This window comes from Carcharhinus amblyrhynchos, chromosome 9, assembly GCF_965287045.1.
Source record: "Carcharhinus amblyrhynchos chromosome 9, sCarAmb.v2.hapA, whole genome shotgun sequence".
NCBI classification, from domain to species: Eukaryota; Metazoa; Chordata; class Chondrichthyes; order Carcharhiniformes; family Carcharhinidae; genus Carcharhinus; species Carcharhinus amblyrhynchos.
Window position 1 is genome coordinate 96,441,761 of NC_137332.1, and position 26,725 is coordinate 96,468,485.

The 26,725-nt window shown below is 43.6% G+C and overlaps 1 protein-coding gene across 1 annotated transcript; it reads left to right on the forward strand.

The window, feature by feature from the left end:
• Nucleotides 1-4,891: 4,891 nt before the first annotated feature.
• LOC145348123 (class I histocompatibility antigen, F10 alpha chain-like) lies at nucleotides 4,892-24,260 on the forward strand. Its single transcript, XM_080196270.1, has 5 exons — nucleotides 4,892-5,093; nucleotides 7,037-7,312; nucleotides 8,126-8,392; nucleotides 14,252-14,365; nucleotides 24,031-24,260. Exons 1-5 carry the CDS (start codon nucleotides 4,976-4,978, stop codon nucleotides 24,045-24,047), a joined length of 792 nt encoding a protein of 263 aa, XP_080052396.1. The 5' UTR covers nucleotides 4,892-4,975; the 3' UTR covers nucleotides 24,048-24,260.
• Nucleotides 24,261-26,725: the final 2,465 nt, after the last annotated feature.

The following is a 26,725-nucleotide window of genomic DNA, read 5'->3' on the forward strand; positions in this document are numbered from 1 at the left end:
GATTAATAATCCAGGCACCAGGAGATTGTATCGCATTTTGAGAATTTGAATGTGGAAACACACACACACACACACACATCCTGACATAAATGTTTGAATTGCTGGCGGATTGCAAAAAATAAACAGTTCACTTAGCTACTGCTGCAATTGAGACTGGCTGATCTGTGACTCCAGGCCCACAACTGGGCTCTTGGCTGCCTAGAGTGGCCAAATAGCTCACAAATGGACAATAAATGGCGACCTCACCAGCAGCACCCACAAAGAAATATCTCACAGCTATGTTATTTCCATTAAACTTATGAAAGGCTGAATTTGGATCGGGGCATTTTTCTGACTCATATCCCATTCAGTGAGTGAACAAATAAGTCACGTCCTTGCATAGAGAGTTGTTGAAAATAATCCCAGTAAATTTGACCATAGTTTTGGGTTTTTGTTATCACAATACTCGAGCAAATGCAGCTTTCCAATAGTGGCTCACACACATTCTGATCCCTCAAAGAAGAGTGCACTTTGCAATATGTTTACATTTTCACACAACACCAGCTCAGCTTCAGGTGTCCGGCCTGTTGGGATGAACTGTCAATATCCCAAAACGGGACTTCAGCCTAACCACAGGATAGACCCACTCCCTCCTCCCCCCCATCCCCTTCCTTTTATTGACCCTGACTTATGATTAATTGTTGGAATGCGCACTCCAAGCAACTCTATTGTTCATTTCCTCAGTGAAAAATGAGAGGAATTTCCCCAATCCTGAATCACATCCAAACTGCAGATTAGCAAATTCGGAGGAAAGAACATCACGGGGGTTGGGGGAGGGAGCGTCTACTGAGATCAAATGCAGTGACCGAGAAGGGAGGAAAGACAGTCTGTCCCTCAGATGGAGACGATTTTTGATTTCATTTGATTTATTATTGCCACGTGTATGGTATACGGTGAAAAGTAATTAGAGACAACCAAAAGTAATTAGAGACAAACCAGGAATGTCATGGAGGAGAAAGGTAGGGTGGGGCTTGATTGATGGAAAGAGATGATAAAAACTGTAAGTTAGAGAGACAGAGAAAGGAGCAAGGAGAACAGTGAAAGTCATAGCAAAAGAGAAAACAGAAAAGAAAAACGTACACAGAGAATGAAACACAAGATGAAGCTATATGAAACCTTGTTTAGGCTGCATTTGGATATTACATGCAGTTCTGGTCACCGCTCTGTCAGAAGGAAGTGGACCGTTTGGAGAGAGTGCAAAGAAGGTTCACCAGAAGGTTGCCTGGTCTGGAGGTTGTTGACTCTGATGAGAGGTTGAATAAACTCGGATTGTTTTCACTGGAAATACAAAGGCTTGAGCGGTGATTTGATAGAGGTCTACAAAAATATGAGAAGCATAGGCAGGGTGGATAGTCAAAGGCTTTTTCCAAAAGTAGAATTTTCAATTCCGAGGAGGCACAGGTTCAAGGTGAGAGGGGGAAAGTGTAAGGGTGATGTGTGGGGTAAATTTTTCTCAGAGTGGTGGGTGCCTGTAACATGCTGTCAGAGAAGGTGGTGGAAGCAGGCACATTTAAGAGACATCTGGGTGGATACATGAATTGGGAGGAAATATAGCATATAAACCAATCAATGGACTTTCTTAAGTTTAGTTTTGTAAATTTAGGCGGGGCATCATGATCGGAACAGGCTTGGAGGGCTGAAAGGCTTTTTCATGTGCTGTAATTTTCTTTATTCTTTGTCTAGTTCTTTCATGAAATGTAGACAGGACTAGATCAGGACAGAGAAACAACAATACAGAGCGATAAGAGGAAAAGTTTACTTTGGCCTGTTAGAGATGTGGGCATCATTGGTTAGGCCAGCACTTATCGCCCATCCCTAGTTGCCGTTGAGTTAGTGGTGGTGAGCTGCCTTCTTGAACCACCACAGTCACAGTCATGTAGGTACACCCCAATGCTGTTTGGGATGGATTCCAGAATTTTGACTCAGCGACCATAGGAACAACAATACATTTCCAAGTGAAGATGGTGAATGATTTTGAGGTGAACATCCCGTTAGTGATGTTCCAATATTTCAGCTGTCTAGGTGGTAGAGTCATGGGTTTGGAAGGTACCGTAGAAGGTGCCTTGGTCAGTTGCTGCAGTACATCTTTTATATGGTATACAATGCATCAGTGTTGAAGGGTGTGAATGTTTAAGCATGCAGTCATGGCTTTCTCAGGACAGTTTTGTTCTTGAGTGTTGTTGGAGCTGCACTCATCGAGTCAAGTGGAGAGTATTCCATTGCTCTCCTGATTTGTGCCTTGTACAATGGTGGAGAGATTTTGGGGAGCCAGGAGGTGAGTTACTCATCACAGGATTCCTAGCCTCTGACCTGTTCTGGTAGCATCCCACATTCTCATAATACATTGTGTGAACAAGTTAGTCCTCAATTGAAATTGAACTGATTTTGATTCATATTCTGCATTTAACAAATTCTATTTCATTTAGCTTGGGACATAATTTACTCTGTAAGGAAATGCAAAAAAAGTCTCTTTCAAGGAAAGATTACACTGGTGCTAAGTGCTCTGGGTGCAAGTTCAACAACCAAAACAGGCCAATCAACATTATCATGTGGATCCTGCTTGATGAACAGTCTAATGACTGATGAAACTACATCATAAAGTAGTTCACTAGATTCATGACTGTTCAAAGTTCTGTTTACAATTGGCATTTATTGTGTCAATTTACAGTTCTTTTCCAAGATACCCTGTTTTATGATTTTTAAGCACAGAATGGTATAATCTACAGCTAGAAAATTGAAATCCATATGTGCAGGGCACAGTCAATCCTCCATATTCCATTGATATCCAATTCAAGTAAATGGAATGATAGTCACTGTTCACTCCATGCCCAAATTATGTTCCCACATTAAACACCCATTCCTTAAAACAACGCAGAGTGAGTACATTGCAGAATTAAAGAACAAAGAACAAAGAACAACCCAGCACGGGAAACAGGCCCTTCGGCCCAACGAGCCCGTGCCGCCGCATCACCCTACACCTATTCTGCCCTGCATGTCTACGAATGGAACCCCTAACTTAGCCAGATTCAGGGGAGAACAGTGTCAATTTGGTAAAACCAATCAGCCTAAGAGCACATCTTTGGGGTATGGGAGGAAACCGGAGCACCCGGAGGAAACCCACGCAACCACAGGGTTGAAGCTGACAAAATTCCTATCCTTTTCCAGGGCTTCTCATGGAGGTAACATTGCCCACCCTCTGAAGGATACAATGCATTGGGTGCAATGTTGTGACATTAGGCTGCTTAGAGACCGTGTTCAGGATATATGTCTGTCTGCAACAATTGTTTCTTTATTCTGCTGTTCGCATGGAATTTGAACCAATGCTTTGTGATATTAATTCTATTGTTGCCACTGCCATTGCCTTTTGATCTATCAGATTTTTATTAATTTGTTGACCAATATGACAGGAAGCCATGTTCCTGTCACAATGAGCACAGCAGCTTATTGAAGGGGAAGAGAGCCATGTTCCATGAAATAATAATCAATTGTAACATGTTATGGTTTAGGTCAGAAACTCAAAAGTGTTTTATGGAGCCTGGTCATATGTTTTGCATTTTGAATTTGGTCAGGATAAGCATGATAGGTTTCACTTCAGGTATGATTCAAATGACCCATTTATCAAACAAAGTTTATTTAAGAATATCATTATCATGCATGGAAGGAAAATTAGCAATAGCTTTAATCAATTACAACAAAAACAAAACACCCACAATAATGTATAACCCTCAAAGAATACATCTAAGACATTCCAATGAAAACCAATCCCATAAACTTCCCTTTAAACAGGTACAACACAGCAAAGACTAATACTCACGTGATACTGGAATTGTGTCCTTTGGGTGAATTCTGCAGTCTTCTTGACAAACTCAGAATAGCTTCCCAAAACATCAGAGAGAGAGGCTAGTCAAGCCACCAACAGCACAATCTTTCCTTCAAGAAGAAAAGATGCATTTCTTTCAGCCAGGGAGAGGGAGAGCCTGAACCTTTTTTTTCAGCTTCATGCTGCTTCTGAAACTAAACGCTGCTGCTCAAGACTTAAAAAAGAAAGAGCTATTGTCACCTAACCTGCAAACACACTTCCCCTAACAATGCAGGGTAATAAAGCTAATTCCACTAAGCCATTTAAGGAGCAATGAAAGGACCTCTCCAGCCAGCTTGGCATCAATGACATCAGCTGAGAGCTACAGAGAATATGATTTTTAAAAAAAACTCTTAAAGGTACACTAACATCACAAACACAAAGCACAGGAATTTGGGCTAACAACAAGGAAAATCCTCAACCTATCAGCATCTACTGCTCCCAAGAGGCCTTGTCCCAATTGGGCTTTTTGACTTTTTCAATTACTTTAAAACTTTGCTCCTTTGAACATATGTTTGCTGGTCACATGGCGGCTGTCAGCTTTGCAGTCCCCCTTGGAGACCCTTCGAGGAGACCCAGTTTGGGAACTCCTGCTCTATGGCTTTGTAATGGTGGGTGCAGTGCCTCAATAAGTTGACAGAAACTTCCCATTGCTGAGCGATTAATTTAAAAGTTGAGTAGATTGATTAGGTGATTGAAGTAATTTATTCAAATCATCTTTATCTTGAAAACAAAAATCAACTTGGAAGTGGATAGAATTTGGTCATTTTGCTACCACCACATTGATGTAAATTGTGAGCAAAGACATTTTCCCGTGTAAAATATTTGGGATTGGCCTATCATTTCAAACTCTTTCCCAACTTGTTCCATCAGCTGATGTTCCTAATGTTTGATTTGTCAATGAGAATGTTCTCTCTTTTAAAATTTGTTCTAGGGTCTCACTCTCTGCTCTATCAGTACATCTTGAACCATGGGATTGCACATCTCCCACAGTTCAGTTTTATAGGGTTTTTGGATGGCTGGGAGACAGATTATCTTGACAACACTCTCAGCATAGCCATTCCAAGGCAAAAATGGATGGCAGAAGCATTTGACGAGAAGTTCTGGAATCAGTCCACCATCTTTGAAAAAGGTCTCCACGGACTCATCAAGGGACAGTTTGACGGTTGGTTGCAGAAGAACAACGAAACAGCAAGTGAGTTAATCAATTTCAGGTCAATGGAGTGACTGACAGGCATTTTTATTAACTTTGGCGTTTAGTGTGTCACCCATTATTCAATGCGGTTGATATTCCCACATTCTCGTTTGCTTCTCACGGAATCACAGAATGGTTATCGCACAGAAGGTGGTCCTTTGGCCTATCATTTCTGCAATGGATCTCCGATTGAGTAACTCATCTCATACCAACCCCCTGAAACATTTCTCTCCAGAACCCTGCACTTGCTTCCTTTTCAAATAGTGGTCTCATTCCTCTTTGAATGCTTCAATTGAACCCACCTTCACCATACTCTCAGACAGAACATTGCAACACAACAATTCACTCCATGAAAAAAGTTTCTCCTTGCTTCTTTTATAAATTACGCTAAATCTGTGTCCTTTCCTTTTGGATCCTTCCATCAGTGAGAAGAGCTTCTCCCTATCTATTCTGTCCAGACCTCTTGTGATTTGGAATTTTCTCTCAAACATTTTCCCAGAACAAACTGTTCAAACTTATCCAATTTATCTTCATAATTGAATTTCCTCATCCCTCGAATCATCCTTGTATCACTTTCTGCACCATCTCAAATGTATTCAAAGTATTGTGCCCAGAGTTGGAAGCTGAGGCCAAACTGGTTACATCAGCAAATTTAGTGTAACCTCCTATATATTATCCTCCCATCAATAAAACCCAAGGTACCATCTGCTTTATTCACTGCTCCTGTGATGGATGGCACAGTGGCACAATAGTTAGTACTGCTGCCATACAGTGCCAGGGACCTGACTTTGATTCCCAGCTTCAGTGACTTTCTGTGTACAGTTTTCATGTTCTCCCAGTGTGGGTTTCTTGTGGGTGTTCTGGCTTCCTCCCACATTCGAAGTTGGGTGGGTTAGGCTTGATGGCTGTGTTCAATTGACCCTTGAGTGTCAGGGGTATTATCGCGGTAAATACATGGGGTAAAAGCAAAATACTATGGACGCTGGAATCTGAAACCAAAACAGAAAATGCTGCAAAATCTCAGCAGGTCTGACAGCAACTGTGGAGAGAGAATAGAGCCAATGTTTTGAGTCTGGATGATCCTTCATCAGAACTATTTTCTTTTTCCAGAACAGTTCTGAGAAAGGACCATCTGTACATGAAAAGTTGACTCTATTCTCTTTCCACAGATGCTGTCAGAACTACTGAGATTTTTCAGCCTTTTCTAAATACATGGTGCTATGAGGATAGTGGCTGGGTTGTTGTCGGTGTAGCCTCAATGGGCTGAATGGCCTCCTGCACTGCACTCCATTTGCACAGTAGGGATACTATGAATCTAAGAAACCTGCCACTTTCATAACTAATGAACAAAACAACCAGGTCTTTCTGATTCTAGTTTACATTGATTTAGTAATATCATAAGTAGGCTTACATTAACACTGCAATGAAGTTATTGTGAAAGTCCCCAAGTTGTCACGCTCCGGCACCTGTCGGGGCACACTGAGGGAGAATTCAACATGGCCAGTTCATTTAACTAGGATGTCTTTCAGATTAGAGGAGGAAAGTGAAGCACCCACAGGAAACCCACGCAGACATGGGCAGATTCTATACACCAAGCTGGAATTTGAACCCACCCCCTGGCACTGTGGGGCAGCGTTGCTAACCATAGTACCACCATGCACTTCTGCACCCCTATTGGAGTGAATCCTTTATCTTACAATGTTTCTCCATAGTCTTCCTCTGAAAATGGATCACTTCACACTTCCCTCCATTTGCGCTCACCTTTATTTGAATCCAATTCTAGGTAAACTAGACCTGGGGTCTTGCGTAAGACTTTGTGTACCTAGTACAGCTTTCATAACCATTTAAAGACAATGCACAATGAGTGGAAGAGGAATTCTCACATTTGGTGTGAATAAATGCGATTAATATTTAAGCATCCATCGACTGAATTGCCGTTTCAGGTATGCATTATGTACAAGGACTGTTTGGCTGTGAGGTGAATGGTGGCAAAGCGAGCGGCGGGATTTTGAAGTTTGCTTTCGATGGGAGGTACGCTTTCAGCTTTGATATAAACACCTTGGTTTGGACTGCACATGATCCAGCTGCTGAGGAATTAAAAGTGAGGTGGAATAAAGTGGCATTCATGAACAGTTACTTCAAGAGCCTGATAATAAAGGATTGTGTGGAGTTGTGGTGGACATACTATGCTGTGGGAAACACATCCCTCACCAGAAAAGGTAAGTTGAGAGCAGCACCATGGTCAGTTACAAGTCGGCTATTGGAATACAATAGTTGAGGCAATGAACACAAAAACAGCGAATTCATGTTAGAGTTGTATAGAACTTTGGTGAGGTTGCCACAAGAGTACTGTGCGCAGTTCTGGACGTTACATTACAGGAGGGATGTGTTTGCACTGGAGGGCGTGCAGATGAGATTCACCAGGATGCTGCCTGGGATGGAACATTTAGGTTATGAAGAGAGACCGGATAGGCTTGGGTTGTTTTGGGTTGTTGGAGCAGAGAAACTGAGCTCTGACCTGATTGAGGTATACAAGATTGAGTGGCTAAGGAGCAGCTATTCTCCTTAGCTGAAGAGTAAGTCATGAGAGGACACAACTTCAAGGTGAGGGGCAGAAGATTTAATGGGAAGGGGAGGCCAGGGGATTATGAGGGTCTGGAATGTACTGCCTGCAAGAGTGGGAGAGGTGAGTTGCCACACATCCTTTAGAAAATATCTGGATGAGCACATGACATGGTGTAACATTCAAATCTATGGGCCAAGTTGTGGTAAATGGGATTAGGTGGGAGGTCAGGTGCTTCACATAAGTCAATGCACATTTGATGGGCTGAAGGGCCTCTTCTGCACCCTATGATTCTATGACTCAATTACATTGGGTCAGTTGAAGACATTCTTCCTATTCTTTTAACAGATGGCTGAATCGATGTTGCCTATTTCACATTGGAAGCAAAAAGCTAAGCTTCCCACTTGATTTCCTAGTGCAATGTTTGGTTTGCATGTTACTTGAAAGTAATTCTCAGTCTCTCATCCAGTTATTCCCCAGGTTTCAGTCACTGCCAAGGAAGGGCCTGGTTGGTTCCTACAATGCGCCGTGCGTGGATTTTACCCGCAGTCCATTAATGTGACCTGGCTGAAGAATGGATCACAAGTCCCTGAGACTAAATCTACCGGCTTGCTGCCCAATGAAGACGGAACCTACCAACTGACTACAACCCTCCAGTTTGACCCGTATGATGGGAAGCAGTATGGCTGTCACATTGAACACAGCAGCTTGCCGGGTGGGAAGACTGTTCTTTGGGGTGAGGACACATTTCCTGATGTTGTAGTCCAGCATGTGCAGACACAACCACTTTCTTTTCGATAAATCACATTATTTCTTTGTCATACAAGTTTTATCATCAAATAGACAAATCAGGGAGCTGTCCAGTCTGCCAAAACTTTACCACTTAATGATTTGTTGGAAGAAACATCAAGTTAGCAATATTCGAGAGTTGAGTTCCTTCTTGGGCAAGGTAGTTTTGCAGATTTCATAGGCAGCATAGACTTCACCCTTCATAGTGAGGCCCATGGTTAGCCTGCGGAACACTCCATGCACCATATGTACTGGTATCCCACTGTCTGCCTCGGACATCTTTTGGTTCTTGGGAACATTATTCTCCACTGTCTGCAGTTGGCTGCGAAAGTTGCTGAAAGGCCCTGCACGCCCAAGCCACAATGCTTTGAATTATGCTATCGCATTGACTGACTCATAAGACCATGAGATTCAGGAACAGAATTCGGCCGTTCGGCACATCACATCTGCTCCGCCTTTCAATCCATGGCTAATAGGTTATTCAATCCCATTCTCCTGTCTTTTCTCTGTAACCTTTGACCCCCTCACCAACCAAGAACCGATCTATCTCCATCTCAAATACACTCATCAACGAGCTGCTCATTTTGCTGCATTTTACACACTTCCAGCTTTGTTTCCACCTGTCTGTCTGACAGCTAACTTCAAAACTGCTGAGAGCTGTCAAGACTTCAAAGTTTCTGCCCCAATTTGTGAACATTTGTTAATACAGATTCATAGAATAGGATCATAGAATCCTACAGTGCAGGAAATGGCTATATGATCCAATGAACCTGCACCGGAAACAATCCCACCCTGTAACCCCAATATTTACCATGTTAAACCATCTGGCACTAAGGGGCAACCCTGGCACCGTGAAGCAACAGTACTAACCATTGTGTCACCGTGCCGCCGATTGGCAGTGAGCGGGTAGCACCTAATGTTATATCATAGCACATGGGGATGTTTAGCATTATGTTGATTGTTAGTTCACGACTGAACAAAAACAAAGACTGAGTAGCCTCCTACATATACTCCTCCCTCTCTTTGCCTTCCACTATGTTACTGGATAACTCATGGTGTGTATGGAGTGTCAGGGAGGGGTATTACCTTTGGTGGGGGAACATATTGCGTCCTTTCAGGGCCGTTTGTCCATCCTTTGTCCCCACCTGGCACTCAGCTCTCCCCTGTGGCTCCCGGTAGCTGTTTGCATGCAACAGCGGCCACACCCTGGGCAACGGCCTTGACAAGCCTTCTAAACCAGGTGAGTGTGGCCAACGGGTCTCAACCCTCAGTGAGATAGGGCGATGTCTATCCCAGCATGTGAAGACAGAGTCCGGCGGATTGAGCGGAAGAGACCAATGGAAGGTCCAACGGTCAAGAAGGTGGTCTCTGCAAGCGTTGTGGAACACAAAGAGCAGGACAAGACACAGAAGACGTCCTGGTCATCCACTGCGCCTAGTCCCACCTCCAGCTGTCTTGACTCTTGTCTTGCCATTGGATCTAGATGGGGAATTAGGAACAGAGAGTGAGGCTGATGCTGCACAACTCTCCCTCACTTTAATCCAAATCAAACGTTAGTTTCGACACCATCCTCATCATCATCATCAGTGTCCTGTTCAACCCTTGAAGTCCTGTGGCGATGGGTGAGTGATGAAGCAGCAGGTGTGGATACATTGGGAGCTGTAGTCACAGACCTGCCTGCAGGCGGCTCAGGTCTAATGGTCGCTTTCCGCTGGCCGAAGCAGCAGTGGAACTCGGCATCTACTTGGGCGACTGAGCAGTCCTCTTCAGGAACGCACTGCTCACCTCCGTAGAATGAGGAAGGGGCTAGAAAAGGTGCCCTAAACATTGCCTGCTTCACTACACCCTGGCCAGTTTACTGTGGCTGGCAGGGATCCCACCTTGCGGTCAAACACACAAAATAAAACAGAAGGTGACGCCGGTCACCATTGGCACTTGGAATACGCGCACGCTTTTGGACAACCCTACAGCAAACAGACCAGAGAGAAGAACAGCCTTAGTTGTCAGAGGGCTTGCAAGATACAACATTAACATTGCAGCCCTGAGCGAAACTCGTCTTGCCAACGTAGGTCAGTTGACTGGAACTGGAGGTGGATACACTTTTTTCTGGAGCAGTTGTAGCAATGATGAGCATCGTGATAATGGAGTTGGATTTGCTGTCAGGAGTCACCTGGTTCAGAAACTTGCTAGTCTAGCCAAGGGTGTGAACAACTGGCCTATGACATTCCAGCTTCTGCTACAGAACAGAAGTCAAGCCACCCTGATCAGCACCTATGCCCCCACAGTGAACAACCTGGACAAGATGAAAGAAAAGTTCTACAAAGAACTAGATGCCCTACAGTGTCAGCAGTGAACAGTACTGACAAGCTGATCTTGCTTGGCGATTTCAATGCAAGAGTAGGGTGTGACTCTGCAATCTGGCAGGGAATCGTTGGGAGGCATGGAGTGGGCAAGTGTAACAGTAACAGCCTACTCTTAATGAAGACCTGTGCAGCACAAGACCTCCTCATCACCAACACAATCTTCTGTCTGCCTACCCATAATAAGACCTCCTGGATGCACCCCCGCTCTAAGCATTAGCATCTTATCGACAATGTCATTGTCAGGAGAAAAGACAGGCAGGATGTCAGAGTGACCAAGGCAATGTGTGGTGCTGACTGCTGGACAGATCACAGGGTCATTGTCTCCAAAATGAGGCTCCGCATCAGACCCAAGAGGCGATCACAAGGAAGCAAGGTTATGAAAAGAATCAATGCGGCCAAGTTAAAGAACCCCAGTATACTTCAGCACTGGCTGAGGACTTGGAAATCAAGCTTGCTGACCTACACTTTACAGGCAGCACTGAGGACGACTGGGAACGCTTCAGGAATGCTATCCATACATCTGCACTGAAGGTGTTCGGGCCCTCCACCCAGAAGCAGCACGATTGATTTGATGAGAATGATGAGGAGATACAGGCTCTACTTGTTGAAAAGCACCGTCTTCATCGGACCTGTCAGAATGACCCATCTTCAGCTGCCAAGAAAAATGCTTTTACCAGTGCTCGCAGGACAGTCCAGAATAAACTGTGTAAAATGCAGGATGCCTGGCTGAGTGCCAAGGCAGATGAAGTATAGGGATATGCTGACAGAAACAATTTCGAATGGTTCTATGAAGGCCTCAACACTCTCTATGGACCTCAATCTCTCGGGAGTTCCCCCCTCCTGAGTACCCATAATTACAATCAAAGGGCAGAAACTACAGGCAGTAGACCGGTTCACTTATCTTGGCAGCACCCTCTCCCAAGCAGTGACTATTGATGCAGAAGTTAACTGCAGAATAGCAAAGGAAAGTTCTGCTTTTGGTAGACTGTGCTCCACTGTATGGGAACGTCAAGGAATCAGCCCAGCAACAAAACTGAAGGTCTACAGCGCCGCAGTACTCACTACCCTCCTGTATGCCTGTGAAATGTGGACTGTGTACCGAAGGCATGCAAGACAGCTCAATCATTTCCACGTGACTTGTCTTCGCAGAATATTATGCATCCGATGGCAAGACAAAGTACCAAACACTAAAGTTCTCTCTAGACCAAGTCTACCATCAGTCGTCACACTGTTGATGAGAGCGCAGACCCGGTGGACAGGTCATGTCATCCATATGTCAGATGAGCGCATACCCAAGCAGCTCCTCTCTGCTGGAAGACGCTCGCATGGAGGGCAGAAGAAACATTTCAAAGACACACTCAAGGCCTCCCTGAAGTCACTTGACATTGACACGACCATCTGGGAAATGCTGGCACAAAACCGCCCTACCTGGCGCTGCATCATCCACAAAGGCTGTCAAGCTCCTGAAGCAAGATATATTACTGAAGCATAACTTAAGTGCGAGTTGCGCAAGTCCAGAACCACCAACACAACAGCTACAGTGCCTACACAAGTCTGTCCAATATGTGCCAGGACATTCCGTGCCCAAATTGGCCTGATCAGTTATCTTCAGACACACTGCAACCATCCTTAAAATGACTAATGGTGTCAAGGTTCTCATCGATGTTGATGGATGAACAACAACAGCGGGTAACTCATAGGGTAACTCACCTTGTCTCCCTTTGAATGCCATGAACAGTTCAAGTTGAGGATCTGCACAGAATGCACAGAGTTGTGGATGGATTTCGGATAATATTCCAACATTAAATAGAGAAACTTCCTTGTCAGCTCAATATTACCTTTCCTGGCTACCTCCCTTCCAGCCATCAGCTCCCACCCTATACATTTATAGATAATTACAGCACAGAAGGAGGCTATTTGGCCCATCATGTCCATGCTGGTCAACAAAGAACTCACTGCACTACACCCATTTTCCAGTACTTGGCCCAAGGCTATGGAGGTTATGGTAGCGTTAAGTAAATACCAAATAACGTGTTAAATATTAGTAGAGTTTCTGACCCAACTGCCCTTTTAAGGCTGCCAGCTTCCTCTGTGTTTCTCCTTAACTCCCCTCTTCTACTTCTCACCTTAACTCCATGCCTCTTTTTATTGATCCTTCTCCTAATGGAAAACTTACCTCCCTACCTACCATATCTATGTCCATCATAATGTTATATGTCTCTATCTGGTCCCCCCTGAATCTTCACTATACTAAGGAAAACAGCGCCAACCTATCCAATCTTTCCTCATAAGTCAGACCCTTCAGGCCAGCCAGCATCCTGGTGAATCTTCTCTTCAGTGCAATCACATCCTTCTTATAACGTGTCATTTACTCATTCCTATTTTCTCTCTCTGACTTGCCAGTCCTTCCTTTTCCTTCCTTCCTCTCCTCACAAATCCCAATTCTTACTCATTGCTCTTGAATTTGGGTCAACTGATGCAGTGGACAAAGATACTCAATCTTTTGAAGTACTGCGCAACAAATCTCCCATTACTTTACCATGTTACCACAGAAATATCAAACTGTACTACAAAACTTTAGCATGCCAGGCATCTAACTTCATTAGATGCAAATTATTCAACCTCTGCCTTTACTTCATTATGCACAAAATATCTAAACTCTGACTTACTTTGTTAATTACAAAATAACTAACTTCTGACCTACTTCATTCTCCACAAAGTATTCAAAGGGTATGAAAACTTCACAAAATATCCAAACTCATGACTTGGACTTAGAAATCCTATGTGAGACGAGGCCAACTGATTGGATTCCCCTACTGATGGGCTTTGTTCTGATGTCCCAGAGCCCCAAACTTGGTGTCTTGCTGCTTGTTCTGCAGCGGTTGATCCTGGGTTACTGTTGCCAATGTCTCTGAATCTCTTCTTCTCATATAGATGTTGCTGCCACAGACCATTCTTCCACTAACATATTCACAGGACAGACACTAATCAGTCACTGTGTTCTTGGTCATAAGTGCTCAAGTGTCATGCCTCTGTCACGGGTTATGATTCTCTCAGGGATACAACACACAGGGGCCTATGTTCAATCACTGCCTGTTCAACGCATGACAACAGCCACTGTCCAATCAATTCCTGTATTTATTCCATAGTTGTACACCCTACTCTGCTGCTTTCACAATACTTAGCCTCATATAAAGTTAGCTCTTTTAACCAGCAGGCTTTGCTGATGTTTTCAGTTTGCCTTTATGAATACCCATCAGGCTACATACTCTTCCTCCATGTCCTACCTCCTAAATACAATAACATATGATGAACAAAATGGATACTATTGACATTAAACCCCCTAACATCATATAACATGAACTGTGTCAGAGGTGTAATATAGGATTGTCTATTTACATAGAAAATTATATTTAATAAATCCTTCTTTCAATATATTTCAGAAGGAAAGATAAAGGAAGACAAATATGTAGGACTGTTTATCGCAGTAGTGGTGGTAATACTGCTAGTAATACTGGCAGTCGTTGTTTTCGCATATAAAAAAAGAAGGCAAAGAGGTAAGGCATGAACATAAGAACATAAGAACATAAGAAATAGGAGCAGGAGTAGGCCATCTAGCCCTTCGAGCCTGCCCCGCCATTCAATAAGATCATGGCTGATCTGTTGTGGCTCAGTTCCACTTTCCCGCCCTCTCCCCATAGCCCTTAATCCCCTCTCTTATCAAGAACCCATCAACCCGCTTCTTAAAAATATTTAGCGAGGCAGCCTCCACCACTTCAACGGGCAGAGAATTCCAGAGATTCACCACCCTTTGAGTGAAGAAGTTCCTCCTCAACTCCGTTCTAAACCGCCTCCCCTTTATCTTGAGGCTGTGCCCCCTAGTCCTACTGTCTTTTTTGAGCGGGAAGAGTCTCTCCACCTCTATCCTATCCATCCCATTCATCATCTTATACGTCTCAATGAGATCTCCCCTCATTCTTCTAAACTCTAACGAGTACAAACCTAGTTTATTCAGCCTCTCCTCATAGCTCAATCCCCTCAACTCTGGTATCAGCCTAGTAAACCTCCTCTGCACTCCCTCCAAGGCCAAAATATCCTTGCGCAGGTGCGGCGCCCAAAACTGCACACAGTACTCCAGCTGCGGCCTCACCAATGCCCTATACAGCTGCAGCAAGACCTCCCTACTTTTATATTCAATCCCCCTCGCTATGAAGGCCAGCATCCCATTCGCCTTCCTGACCACCTGCTGCACCTGCAGGCTGGGTTTTTGCGACTCATGCACAAGGACCCCGAGGTCCCTCTGCACCGTCGCCTGCTGCAGTTTTTCGCCACGTAAGTAATAGTCCTTCCTACCATTCTTCCTACCAAAGTGGACCACCTCACACTTGCCAACATTAAATTCCATTTGCCATTTCCTGGCCCATTCGCCCAGCCTATCTAGATCCTTCTGCAGACTCTCCACACCCTCCGCACAATTTGCCTTTCCCCCAATCTTGGTGTCATCAGCAAATTTCGACACCCTGCACTCGGTTCCCTCCTCCAGATCATCTATATAAATGGTAAATAGCTGAGGCCCCAGCACCGACCCCTGGGGCACCCCACTAGTCACCAACCGCCAATCCGAATAGCACCCATTGACCCCCACTCTCTGCCTCCTATTTGACAACCAATCCTCTATCCACGCTAACACCCTACCCCCAACTCCATGTCCCCTGACCTTCTGCAATAACCTCTTGTGAGGTACCTTGTCAAACGCCTTCTGAAAATCCAGAAAGACCACATCCACCGGCTCTCCTCTATCCACTGCCCTAGACACATCCTCATAGAACTCCAGTAAATTTGGTCTTAATGACATTACTGTTACTAGAGAGGTGGTGCTCGACAGACTGGAGGGGCTGATTGTGGACAAGTCCCCAGGACCGGATGGAATGCATCCGAGGGTTCTGAAAGAAATGGCGGAGGTTATAGTGGATGCCTTGGTGGTTATTTTCCAGACGTCGCTGGATTCCGGGGAAGTGCCGGAAGATTGGAAAACGGCTAATGTTACGCCGTTGTTTAAGAAGGGTGCCAGGCAAAAGGTGGGGAATTATAGGCCGGTTAGTTTAACGTCTGTGGTAGGTAAAATGTTAGAATCCATCATTAAGGAGGAAATTGCGAGGCATCTTGAAGGGAATTGCTTGATAGGGCGGACGCAACACGGTTTCAAGGCATGGACATGTAAAAAAAGGCAAACAAATTTTGCAGCTCATCTTTTCTCACCCAAAAGTGTGATTAAATTTAGAGTGAAAATATCAGTTATGGTGGGGTCAATTATCCCATGGCTTAAATTGCCTAAAAACTGTATTTTCATTGAGGAATTAGTTCCCAATGGAGGAAGTAATGATAAGCTTACATCTAATCTCAATGCCACCTCTGTTACAGCACTGTGTGCAGTGTTGAGCTTCCCATCATAGGGTCTCATTCAGCATTAGGAAAGGTACAGACCAGATTCATTAAGACGCTGCCTACCTACGGTGTGCACTGTCTCGAGTAGTGGGTGTCTCAATAACGAAGGCTATCCAGACAGTTTAAGCTGTTAAGACAAGATTGATAGAACTTGAGAGAACAATTCTGCCAATATTTACAAGAATGGTTCCAGCCATGAGAAATTTCAGGTCGGAGGATAGTTTGGAGAGGATGGAAATGTTTTCCTCGGAGATGAGAAGGCAAAAAGGAGATATTCAAAACTATCAAATCATAGAATCACAGAAAGGATGTAGCACGTAAGGGGGCCTTTCATTCCATCTGATCCATAGTGACCCAAAAGACAGGTGCCTTTTCTAATCCCATCTTCATGCATGAGGGGCATGGACAGAGTAGAAAGGGCAAAACTGATTCCATTCCTGTCAGGATCAAGACTCAATATAATTTAGAGTGATATTCATAGAGTCATAGAGGTTTACAGCATGGAAACAGGTCCTTCAGCCCAACTTGCCCATGCTGCCCTTTTAATTAACCCCTAAGCTAGTCCCAATTGCTTACGTTAGGCCCATATCCCTCTGTACCCATCATACCCATGTAACTGTCTAAACAGTTGTTAAAAGACAAAATTGTACCCACTTCTACTACTATCTTTGGAAGCTTGTTCCAAACACTTACCACTGTCTGTGAAAAAATTGCCCCTGTGGATCCTTTTGTATCTCTCCCCTCTCACCTTAAATCAATGACCTCTAGTTTTAGACTCCCCTCTGTTTGGGAAAAGATATTGACTAGTCCATCTATACCTCTCATTATTTTATAGACCTCTATAAGATCACTCCTAAGCCTCCTATGCTCCAGAGAAAAATGATCCATTCAATCTAACCTCTCCTTATAACTCAAACCATCAAGTCCCAGTAGCATCCAAGTAAATCTTTTCCGCACTCTTTCTAGTTAAATAATATCCTTTCCATAATAGGGTGACCAGAACTGTACACAGTATTCCAAGTGTGGCCTTACCAATATCTTGTACAATTTCAACAAGACGTCCCAACTCGTGTATTCAATGTTATGACCAGTGAAACCAAGCATGCTGAATGCCTTTTTCACCACTCTGTCCATCTGTGACTCCACTTTCAAGGAGCTATGAACCTGTACCCCCAGATCTCTTTGTTCTGCAACCCTCCCCAACGCCCTACCATTAACTGAATAAGTCCTATCCTGTTTCAGTGTACCAAAATCCATCACCTTATATTTATCGAAATTAAATTCCATCTGCATTCGTCAGCCCATTGGCCCAATTGATCAAGATCCCATTGCAATCCCAGATAACCTTCTTCACTGTTCACTATGCCACCAGTCTTAGTGTCATCTGCAAACTTACTAGCCATTCGTACTAAATTGTCATCCAAATCATTAATATAAATGACAAATAACAGCAAACCCAACACTGAGGCACACCACTGGTTGTAGGCCTTCAGTTTGAAAAACAACCCTTTACAACCACTCTCCATCTTCTATCATCAGGTCAATTTTGTATCCACCTAGCTACCTCACCCTGGATCCTGTGAGATTTAACTTTATGTAACAACCTACCATGTGGTACTTGCCAAAGTCCTTGCTCAAGTCCATCAAATGCACTGCCCTCTTGGTTACCCCTTCAAAAAACTCAATCAAATTTGTGAGAAATGATTTTCCGCTCACAAAACCATGCTGACTGTCCCTAATCAATCTCTGCATCTCTAAATACCTGCAGATCCTATCTCTCAAAATACCTTTTGACAACTTACTCACAACAGGTGTGAGGCTCACTGGCCTATAGTTCTCAGGCGTTTCCCTGCAGCCCCTCTTAAACAAAGGCACAATATTTTCCATCTTCCAATCTTCAGGCACCTCACCTGTGACTATTGATGATTCAAGTATCTCTGCTGGGGGAGCCACAATTTTGTCCCTAGCCTCTCACAGTATCCTGGGATACGTTCATCAGGTATTGGGGATTTATTGACCTTGATGTGCTTTAAGAATTCCAGCACCTCCTTCTCTGCCGTATGTATACTCCTCCAGGCATAACTTATTAATTTCCCGAAGTTCTCTAAGATCCATGCTTTTCTCAACAGTGAATACTGATGAGAAATAGTCATTTAAGATCTCACCCATCTCTTGTGGGTTTTCAGAAGAAGCAAGTGTAACATCAGAAAAGAAACTTTATCACACTCAGAATGGTTGGGGTCTGGAATACACTGCCTGGAAATGCGGTGGAGGCAGGTTCATTTGCAACTTTCAAGATGGCATTAGATGATTACCTGAGGTCCAAAGATCAGGGGCATGGGAAAAACACAGGGGAATGGAACTGAGTCATGATGCTCGTCTGGGGAGCCTTTGCAGACACGATGGACCGAATGTCTCCTTCTACACCGTAAGAATACTGTGATTTAGGATTAGATTGGTCAAGATGATGAAGGAAAAGGGAGTTAAGGGAATCTTGGATCAGGCAGGTCGATTAGGAATATTTGTTCACCTGAAGAAGACATGGCTGTGCAATCTGAATGGGTTGAAGAACCTGTATCCCATGTTTTAAGCGGTGTTTTGAAATCTTTGTGACTTCTTTATAGTGACTCTGGATTAGAATTTTCTTTCAATGGATTATGAATGTGGAGTACGTCTTGGTGAATAACACAGCGTGCTCGCCAAGGGATCTGCTATTCTAGTTTATCAACTGACCTGGACAGAAGCGGAAAAATCTGTAAAAGTGGCTGTTGGGGAGCTGCATGGGGGCATTTCAGTATTTAATGATAGTGTGGGATGAATGATATTTTTTCACTGGCTGTCTTTAATACATCTCATCCAACTACTTTTTTGTGACTATTAGGGCAGGTATGTACAGGGGAAGCAACAGAGGGGGTGAGGTGAGATGGGGTGAGGCTATTGGGGGAGCATATAAAGAGCAGAGAACAAAGAGCAGTACAGCACAGGGGCCTCCAAGCCTGCACCAATCACGTCCTATCTAGACCAACTGCTTATATTTCTCTATTCTTGTCTGTTTATGTGTCTATCCAGATAAATCTTAAATGTCGCTAACATATCTGCCTCAATCACCTCAATTGGCAATGCATTTCAGGTCCCCACCACCCTCTGTGTAAAAAAAACGTCCCCTCACACATCTCCACTGAACCTTTCCCTCCTTGCCTTTAACTTGTACTCCCTTGTAATTGTCATTTCTGTCCTGGGAAAAAGCTTCCAACTGTTCATCCGATCCATTCTCTTCATAATTTTGTAAAATTCTATCAGGCCGCCCCTCAGCCTCTGTCTTTCCAGGGAGAACACTCCCAGTTCATTCAATCTCCCCTCATTGTGAATACACTCCATACCAGGAACCACTCTAGTAAACATTTTCTGTATTCTCTCCAGAGCCTCCACGGCCTTCTGGTAATGTGATGACCAGCATTGGACACAATATTCCAAATGTGGCCTAACCAATGTTTTATATACCTGTAACATAATTTGCTAACTTTTGTATTTGATGCTCTGTGCAATAAAGGCAAGCGTGCCATATGCTTTCTTCACCACCTTTTCCACCCATACTGCCACTTTTAAGGATTTGTGGACATGTATTCCCAGATGTCTCTGTGAGGCTGGGGCAAAGCACAAATTGTGGTACTGCTGTGTGTGTGTGTGTGTGTGTGTGTGTGTGTTGGGGGGGGGGGGGGGTGGGGTGGATGCAGTGGGCAGAGAGATGGGGGAGGTGTGGGAAGGCTGGAGAGGAGGATATTATTTTGGAGGGTGCCTTTGGTACACACAAGGCACTCCGGAATGATGTGCTTCCCTTCCTTAGCGACCTATCAATAATTATTTAAACTAACAACTTCCTTGATTTCACTAGCCTGCCTATGCAATGGGCTGTGTTGCCTAATGGTTTGTTAACAAGATAATTGCTCGTGGACTTATTTTCAAATATCGGTGGCTGGACTGTAGATTTTGGCATCTGTCTGCCTTGCAGAAACATTGGCACATACTTACTTGGTTGTGGTATGGCCTAATGGATAATGGCCTAACTTCGGTAATCAGGTGATTCCATCAAAAAATTGTAGGCTCGAGTGCTGCTGTGATTGTTTAGGGGAAGATGGCAGTGTACCATTAATATCATGAAAATAATATTCCAGAAGTGCAGGGTAATGGTCTGGGGACATGGGTTCAATTTGCATCACTCCCAATGCTGGGGATAAGGCACAGTCTCATGAAAGGGAAAAATTGCTCTTTTATGGGGACAGGGTCAGTAATGGGCCTGAAGGCAGTTAGGTAACTATCTGGCATGTGCATCTCTTGAAAGCCATCCCCAGTACACAAGTGCTGAAACAGGCTGTTTCTCTCAATTTAGAGATTTCTGTTCCCAAGGAGAAGGCCCAGTTGTTCATCTGGTTCAGGCAGTGTACATAGACTTGCCAAAGAATTTTTGGGGGGGACCGGTGAGGGGTGATACACCATTAAGAAGCACTGAAGCCCATTGAAAACAAGAGGCATTGCCAGCATGGGTACAGAGTTAGCTGAGCAGCAAGCATGAGAGAGTATTGGTGCAGGCCTGTGTTATTCAGACTGGAGAAATAGGTTTCGGTTTCCCTGGAGGTGACTGGTAGGTCCTTATTACAAAATTTGCAAATGCCATAAAGCTTAGACATATTGCGAAGTGCAGTGGCTGTTTGGATAGACTTTAAAAGGATGTGAAGAAGCCCTTCAAATGGGCAAACAAGAGGCAAATGAATTGTAATGCAGTGAAGTAGAAATTAAATCTATTTTTGTTGGAAGAATGAGGAATGGCAATATAAAATAAGTAGTAAAATGTTAAAAGGAGAGCTCGAATCAAAAAATTTTGGAGTACATTAAGTTTACTTATTAGTCACAAATAACACTGACATTAACACTGCAGTGAAGCTACTGTGAAATTCCCCTAGTCACTACAATCTGGCACCTGTTTGGGTCAATGAACCTAACCAGCATGTCTTTCAGAATGTGGGAGGAAACCTAATCAGACATAGGGGGAATGTGCAAACTGCACATCGACAGTGACCCAAGCTGGGAATTGAACTTGGATCCCCGGCGCTGTGAGGCAGCAATGCTAGCCACTGTGCCACTGTGCTGGCCAAACATGTGCCTCACATATGCACAAAATATTGAATGTGACATGGCAGATTGAAAATAAACATAGAGTTGTGCAGGGTGGCAACACAGTGGTGTCATCATTGGGCATTAGACTTACGGCAATGCTCCAAGAGCCGAGATTTGAATCCCACTAGATGGTCAAGTTTGAATTTAATAGAAACCTGATGCTGACCACGATGCTATTGATTGTAATGCAAGTCCATTTGGTTCACCAGCGCCGTTTAGGGAAATAAATCTTTACTTGGTCTGATCCACAATGTGGTAAAATTTTAACTGCCCTTTTAAATGGCTACATAATTCAAGAGCAATTAGTCATAGGCAACATACCTCATGAAAAAAAATAAGAAAAAAAAGTTATGATTGAACATTGTGGGAGGCAGGGTGGCACAGTGGTTAACACTGCTGCCTCACAGTGCCTGGGACTCCGGTTCGCTTCACAGCTCAGGTCACTGTCTGTGTGGATTTTGTTCATTTCCCCGTGTCTATATGGGTTTCCTCCAAGTGCTCCAGTTTCCTCCCACCATCCAAAAATGTGTGGCGTTAGGTTGATTGGCTATGCTAAAAATTGGCCGTAGTGTCAGGGGGATTAGCGAGGGTAAAAGCATGTGGTTCTGGGAATAGGGCCTGGTTGGGTTGTGGTTGGTGAAGGCTCAGTGGGCCAAATGGCCTCCTTCTGCACGAGATTCTATGATTTATATATATAAAAACCTTGTTCGCTGCAACTGGAGTACTTTAACCAGTTCTAAGCACTGCACTTTAGAATGGATGTCAGAAATTAAGTGGGATTTGCAAGCATGGTTCCAAGATTGAGGCACTGCCATTATGTTGATAGCTTGGAGAAACTTGCTTGTTCTGAATGAAGGTTTGTGAGGCGGTTTTGTGGAAATGTTCAAACACATGCCATATCCAGGCAGTTAGATCGGGAGAAACTGTTCCCATTATGAATGGTTGAAAACCAGAAGACACCAATGTAAGGTTAAATAAACGAATGGCAACACGAAGAAACATTTTCAATCATTTTAAGGCTGGAATGCACTAGTGGAAAGTATGGTGGAGGTAGATTTTATGGTGCCCCTAGGAGAGGAAACAGTGCAGTGCAGGGCCACTGAATAGGTAGGATGCAGCATTTGAATTTGGACTTTGTAGTAATTTGCAGCGATTAAGTCAGCAATGGACATGTTGGGCCTTATGCCATCATGTGGTGGGTTTGCACTGGTATTAGATTTATAAGCCGTGACTATTCACTTTTCAGTTGAACTTTAAAAAGAAAATATTTTCATGTGAGGTAAAGCGAGTGGCCGATGAAAATCCCTTGGCATCTGACTCATGCTCACTTCAATGCAGCATGCACCTTGAAATGGGGAAAAAAAAAAGTGTCTGTCCAACTCTGTTTCCATTAACACAAGATTTATTGAGGAAAGAAAGGTGACGAGGCTCATTTTCAAATTTATGCAGTTGTGTCTGAGCCCAAGGGCTTTCCCTATCGAAATCTGCACGAGGTCGCAGCCAAATGGGTGGGTGCTTCCAAAACTAGGGGTCATAGCTTGAGGTTAAGCAATAAACCTTTTAGAACTGAAGTGAGGAGACATTTCTTCACCCAGAGGGTGGTGAATATGTGGAATTCACTACCACAGAATGTAGGTGAGATCAAAACATTGTCTGATTTCAAGGAGAAATTAGATATAGTTTTAGGAATGAAACGAATCGTGAGATGTGGGTGGGGGCGGGGAGGGAGGTCAGGATATTGAATTTGATGATCCACTATGATCAAAACTAATGGCCAAGCAGTCTTGAAGGGCCAAATGGCCTAGTCCTGCTTCTAGTTTCTATGTTTCTATTTGTAAAATGCACTTTGCATGGAGACATGTAACTGGAAAGGGTGAGTCAGGGTTGTCATAGCATCATAGAAATCCTACAGTGCAGAAAGAGGCCATTGGCCCATTGAGTCTGCATCAACCACAATCCCACCCAGGCCCAAACCCCCATATCTCTACATATTTACCAGCTAATCCCTCTAACCTATGCATCTCAGGACAATAAGGGGCAATTTTAGCATGGCCAATCGACCTATCCTGCACATTTTTGGAGTGTGGGAGGAAACTGGAGAACCATTTCATAGAAGTTGTGGTCAGTAGTTAGGGACTCATGTGATGAAGGAGTGGACAAATGTTCCAAATGATGACTGACATTGAGGTTGATGGCATGGACAATGGAAATGGGAAGGGCCTGGTGTTCTGATTGTGGTGGGAAGAATTATGATCAACATTGCTGGGTCCAAAGGGATAGAGTATCAGCTTGTTCACAAATATGCGTCCACATCAGGGTGTAAGCTAACAGAGTCTTCATAGGGCATTATCTTCACCTACGTTTCAGTTAGCCCCATTTAGTATGATCTCAGGCATATCCTCACAGAAGAATGTGCTAAACTGAGCCGCTTGATTGAATTGACTGAAAGATTGGGAAGCAACCATTTTGGTAATCACTCTGGTGCAGTTAACTAAAAAGCTATCTCACTGAATCATCATAAAATGGAAATAGACACGACTTCATTCATTACACTGCTCTGCGCAATCACCCTTATACTGTCTAACACTTATTTTTCATTTTCTAGAGTACCATGGTGTCTAAGTAATACCTGTGAGAGGGTTAAACGGCAGAGTTGAATTGGAACCAAGGACATATTGAAAGTAATCAGAAAATCAATCATTTTATGACAAAATCGAGGCCACTTGGATAAACACTTGACACATGCTTTATGCTTCCATCATTTTATTAACATTTATTCCTTCCCTCAATATTGAAGGAAAAATTGCTAATTCAAATCTAGAGTTGCTTAAACTGCTGCTACATGTTACAAGAATACAATGCAGAATTAATGCATTTCTGGCAATTAAGATATGTTTTGTGAATATTGATGCATTCCTAATTAGCAGAAGCTTGAATATTGATCTGATATAACACTCTCCTCTTACGTGCTGGAACATTGGAGATGGGAATTCTATTAAATCATTGGATGTACAGCAGGGATGTCCTTTCCACAGACTCAGTTCACCAGCTGCGTCCACAATACCCAAAGACCGATTCAGCCTGATAACTGAGAGGGGCGATGCCAATGTGACACTTCTGCTGCTAACTCTACGATTATAATAGGAATTAATAAAATAGGCATGGCTTAACTTCTGGCCAATGTGCAAAATGTGTTTGAGAAACCAGGCAAGTGAGCAAAGGCACCTCCAGAAAGTCAAGTAGAATAGTTAAAATGTTGTAAGCTGCGAATGGATTCAGGGAATACCTGAAGTGAAAATGTTAACTATCAGAGTGGGGCATAACTGCAAACTTTCAGTCCATTGATTCCACGTTTTCCGTAGAGGAATATTCCACTCATTCGGAGTTAACAGATTGGTCGCATTTTAGGTATTTCACCCGACCTTCCACTTCATGGAAATGAGAATTATGTGGAGTAGCATATCTGATCTGTTCTTGTCTATTTTTCACAATTAAAGTGGAAGTATGTGCCACTTTAATTACAGTAAAAAGTCTCACAACACCAGGTTAAAGTCCAACAGATTTATTTGGTAGCAAAATCCACTAGTTTTTGGAGCACTTTGCTGCTCCTTCATCAGGTGAGTGGGAGTTCTATTCACAAACAGAGCATACTTTGCCACAACTTAATTTACAAAATAATGGTTGGAATGCGAGCCTTTACATGTAATCAAGTCTCAAAGGTACAGACAATGTGAGTGGAGAGAGCATTAAGCACAGGTTAAACAGATGTGTATCGTCTCCAGACAGGACAGTTAGTGAGATTTTACAAGCCCAGGCAAGTCATGGGGATTATAGGTAGTGTGACACGAGCCCAAGATCCTGGTTGAAGCCGTCCTCATTTGTGTGGAACTTGGCTATCAGTCTCTGCTCTGCGCTGTCGTGTGTTGTGAAGGCTGCCTTGGAGAAAGCTTACACGAAGATCAGAGGCTGAATGCCCGTGACTTCTGAAGTGTTCCCCAACAGGACGGGAACAGTGTTGCCTGGTGATGGTTGAGCAGTGTTCATTCATCTGTTGTCATAGCATCTGCATGGTCTCCCCAATGTACCATGCCTTGGGGCATCCTTTCCTGCAGCGTATCAGGTAGACAACGTTGGCCAAGTTGCAAGTGGACGTATATGCAAGTGTAACATACATTTGCAACCCGGTCAACATTGTCTACCTGATATGCTGCAGGAAATGATGACCCAAGGCATGGTACATTGGGGAGACCATGCAGATGCTATGACAATGGATGAATGAACACCACTTAACAATCACCAGGCAAGAGTGTTCTCTTCCTGTTGGGGGACACTTCAGGTGTCATGGACATTTGGCCTCTGAACTTTTGGTAAGCGTTCTCCAAGGCGGCCTTCACAACACACGACAGCACAGAGTCGCTGAGCAGAGACTGATAGTGTTGAACTGGGGTAAACACAGTAAGAAGTCTCAACACCAGGTTAAAGTCCAACAGGTTTATTCAGTAGCAACATCCACTAACGATCGGAGCGCTTGTTGCTCTTTTGTCAGGTGAGTGGGAGTTCTGTTCACAAGCAGGGCATATAAAGACACAAAGTCAATTTACAAAATAATGGTTGGAATGTGAGTCTTTATGGGTAATCAAGTCTCAAAGGTTTGGACAATGTGAGTGGAGAGAATGTTAAGCACAGGTTAAAGAGCTCACATGAGGATGGCCTTAACCGGGATCTTGGGTTCATGTCATACTATCTGTAACCCCCATGACTTGCCTGGACTTGCAAAATCTCACTGTCCTGTCTGGAGACAATACACATCTCTTTAACCTGTGCTTAACATTCTCTCCCCTCACATTGTCCAAACCTTTGAGACTTGATTACCCATAAAGACTCACATTCCAACCATTATTTTGTAAATTGACTTTGTGTCTTTATATGCCCTGCTTGTGAACAGAACTCCCACTCACCTGACAAAAGAGCAACAAGCACTCCGATTGTTAGTGGATGTTGCTACTGTATAAACCTGTTGGACTTTAACCTGGTGTTGAGACTTCTTACTGTGTTTACCCCACTTCAACACCATCATCTCCACATCATCACTTTAATTAGATAGCTATTTTAAACTCAGTGCGTAACATCATTTTTTTTAATAATTAGAGTTACTGGATATTTAAACAGGTTCTTTAACACCTCTCTGAATTTAGTCTGGGACACTGTGTAAATAATGGTATTTGAGCAGGAACTCAAATGCTGCAGCATGTATCCTGTTTGCTCCATAATGGTGAAAGGATTACTATAGTCTGTGTGCA

Excerpts from the sequence above, each read along its gene's own strand:
- LOC145348123 (XM_080196270.1), top strand. The coding sequence starts at position 4,976 with ATGGCAGAAGCATTTGACGAGAAGTTCTGGAATCAGTCCACCATCTTT. Across the intron at positions 5,094-7,036 it reads GAAGAACAACGAAACAGCAA|GTATGCATTATGTACAAGGA; the intron begins GTGAGTTAATCA and ends TTGCCGTTTCAG. Across the intron at positions 8,393-14,251 it reads TGGGAAGACTGTTCTTTGGG|AAGGAAAGATAAAGGAAGAC; the intron begins GTGAGGACACAT and ends AATATATTTCAG.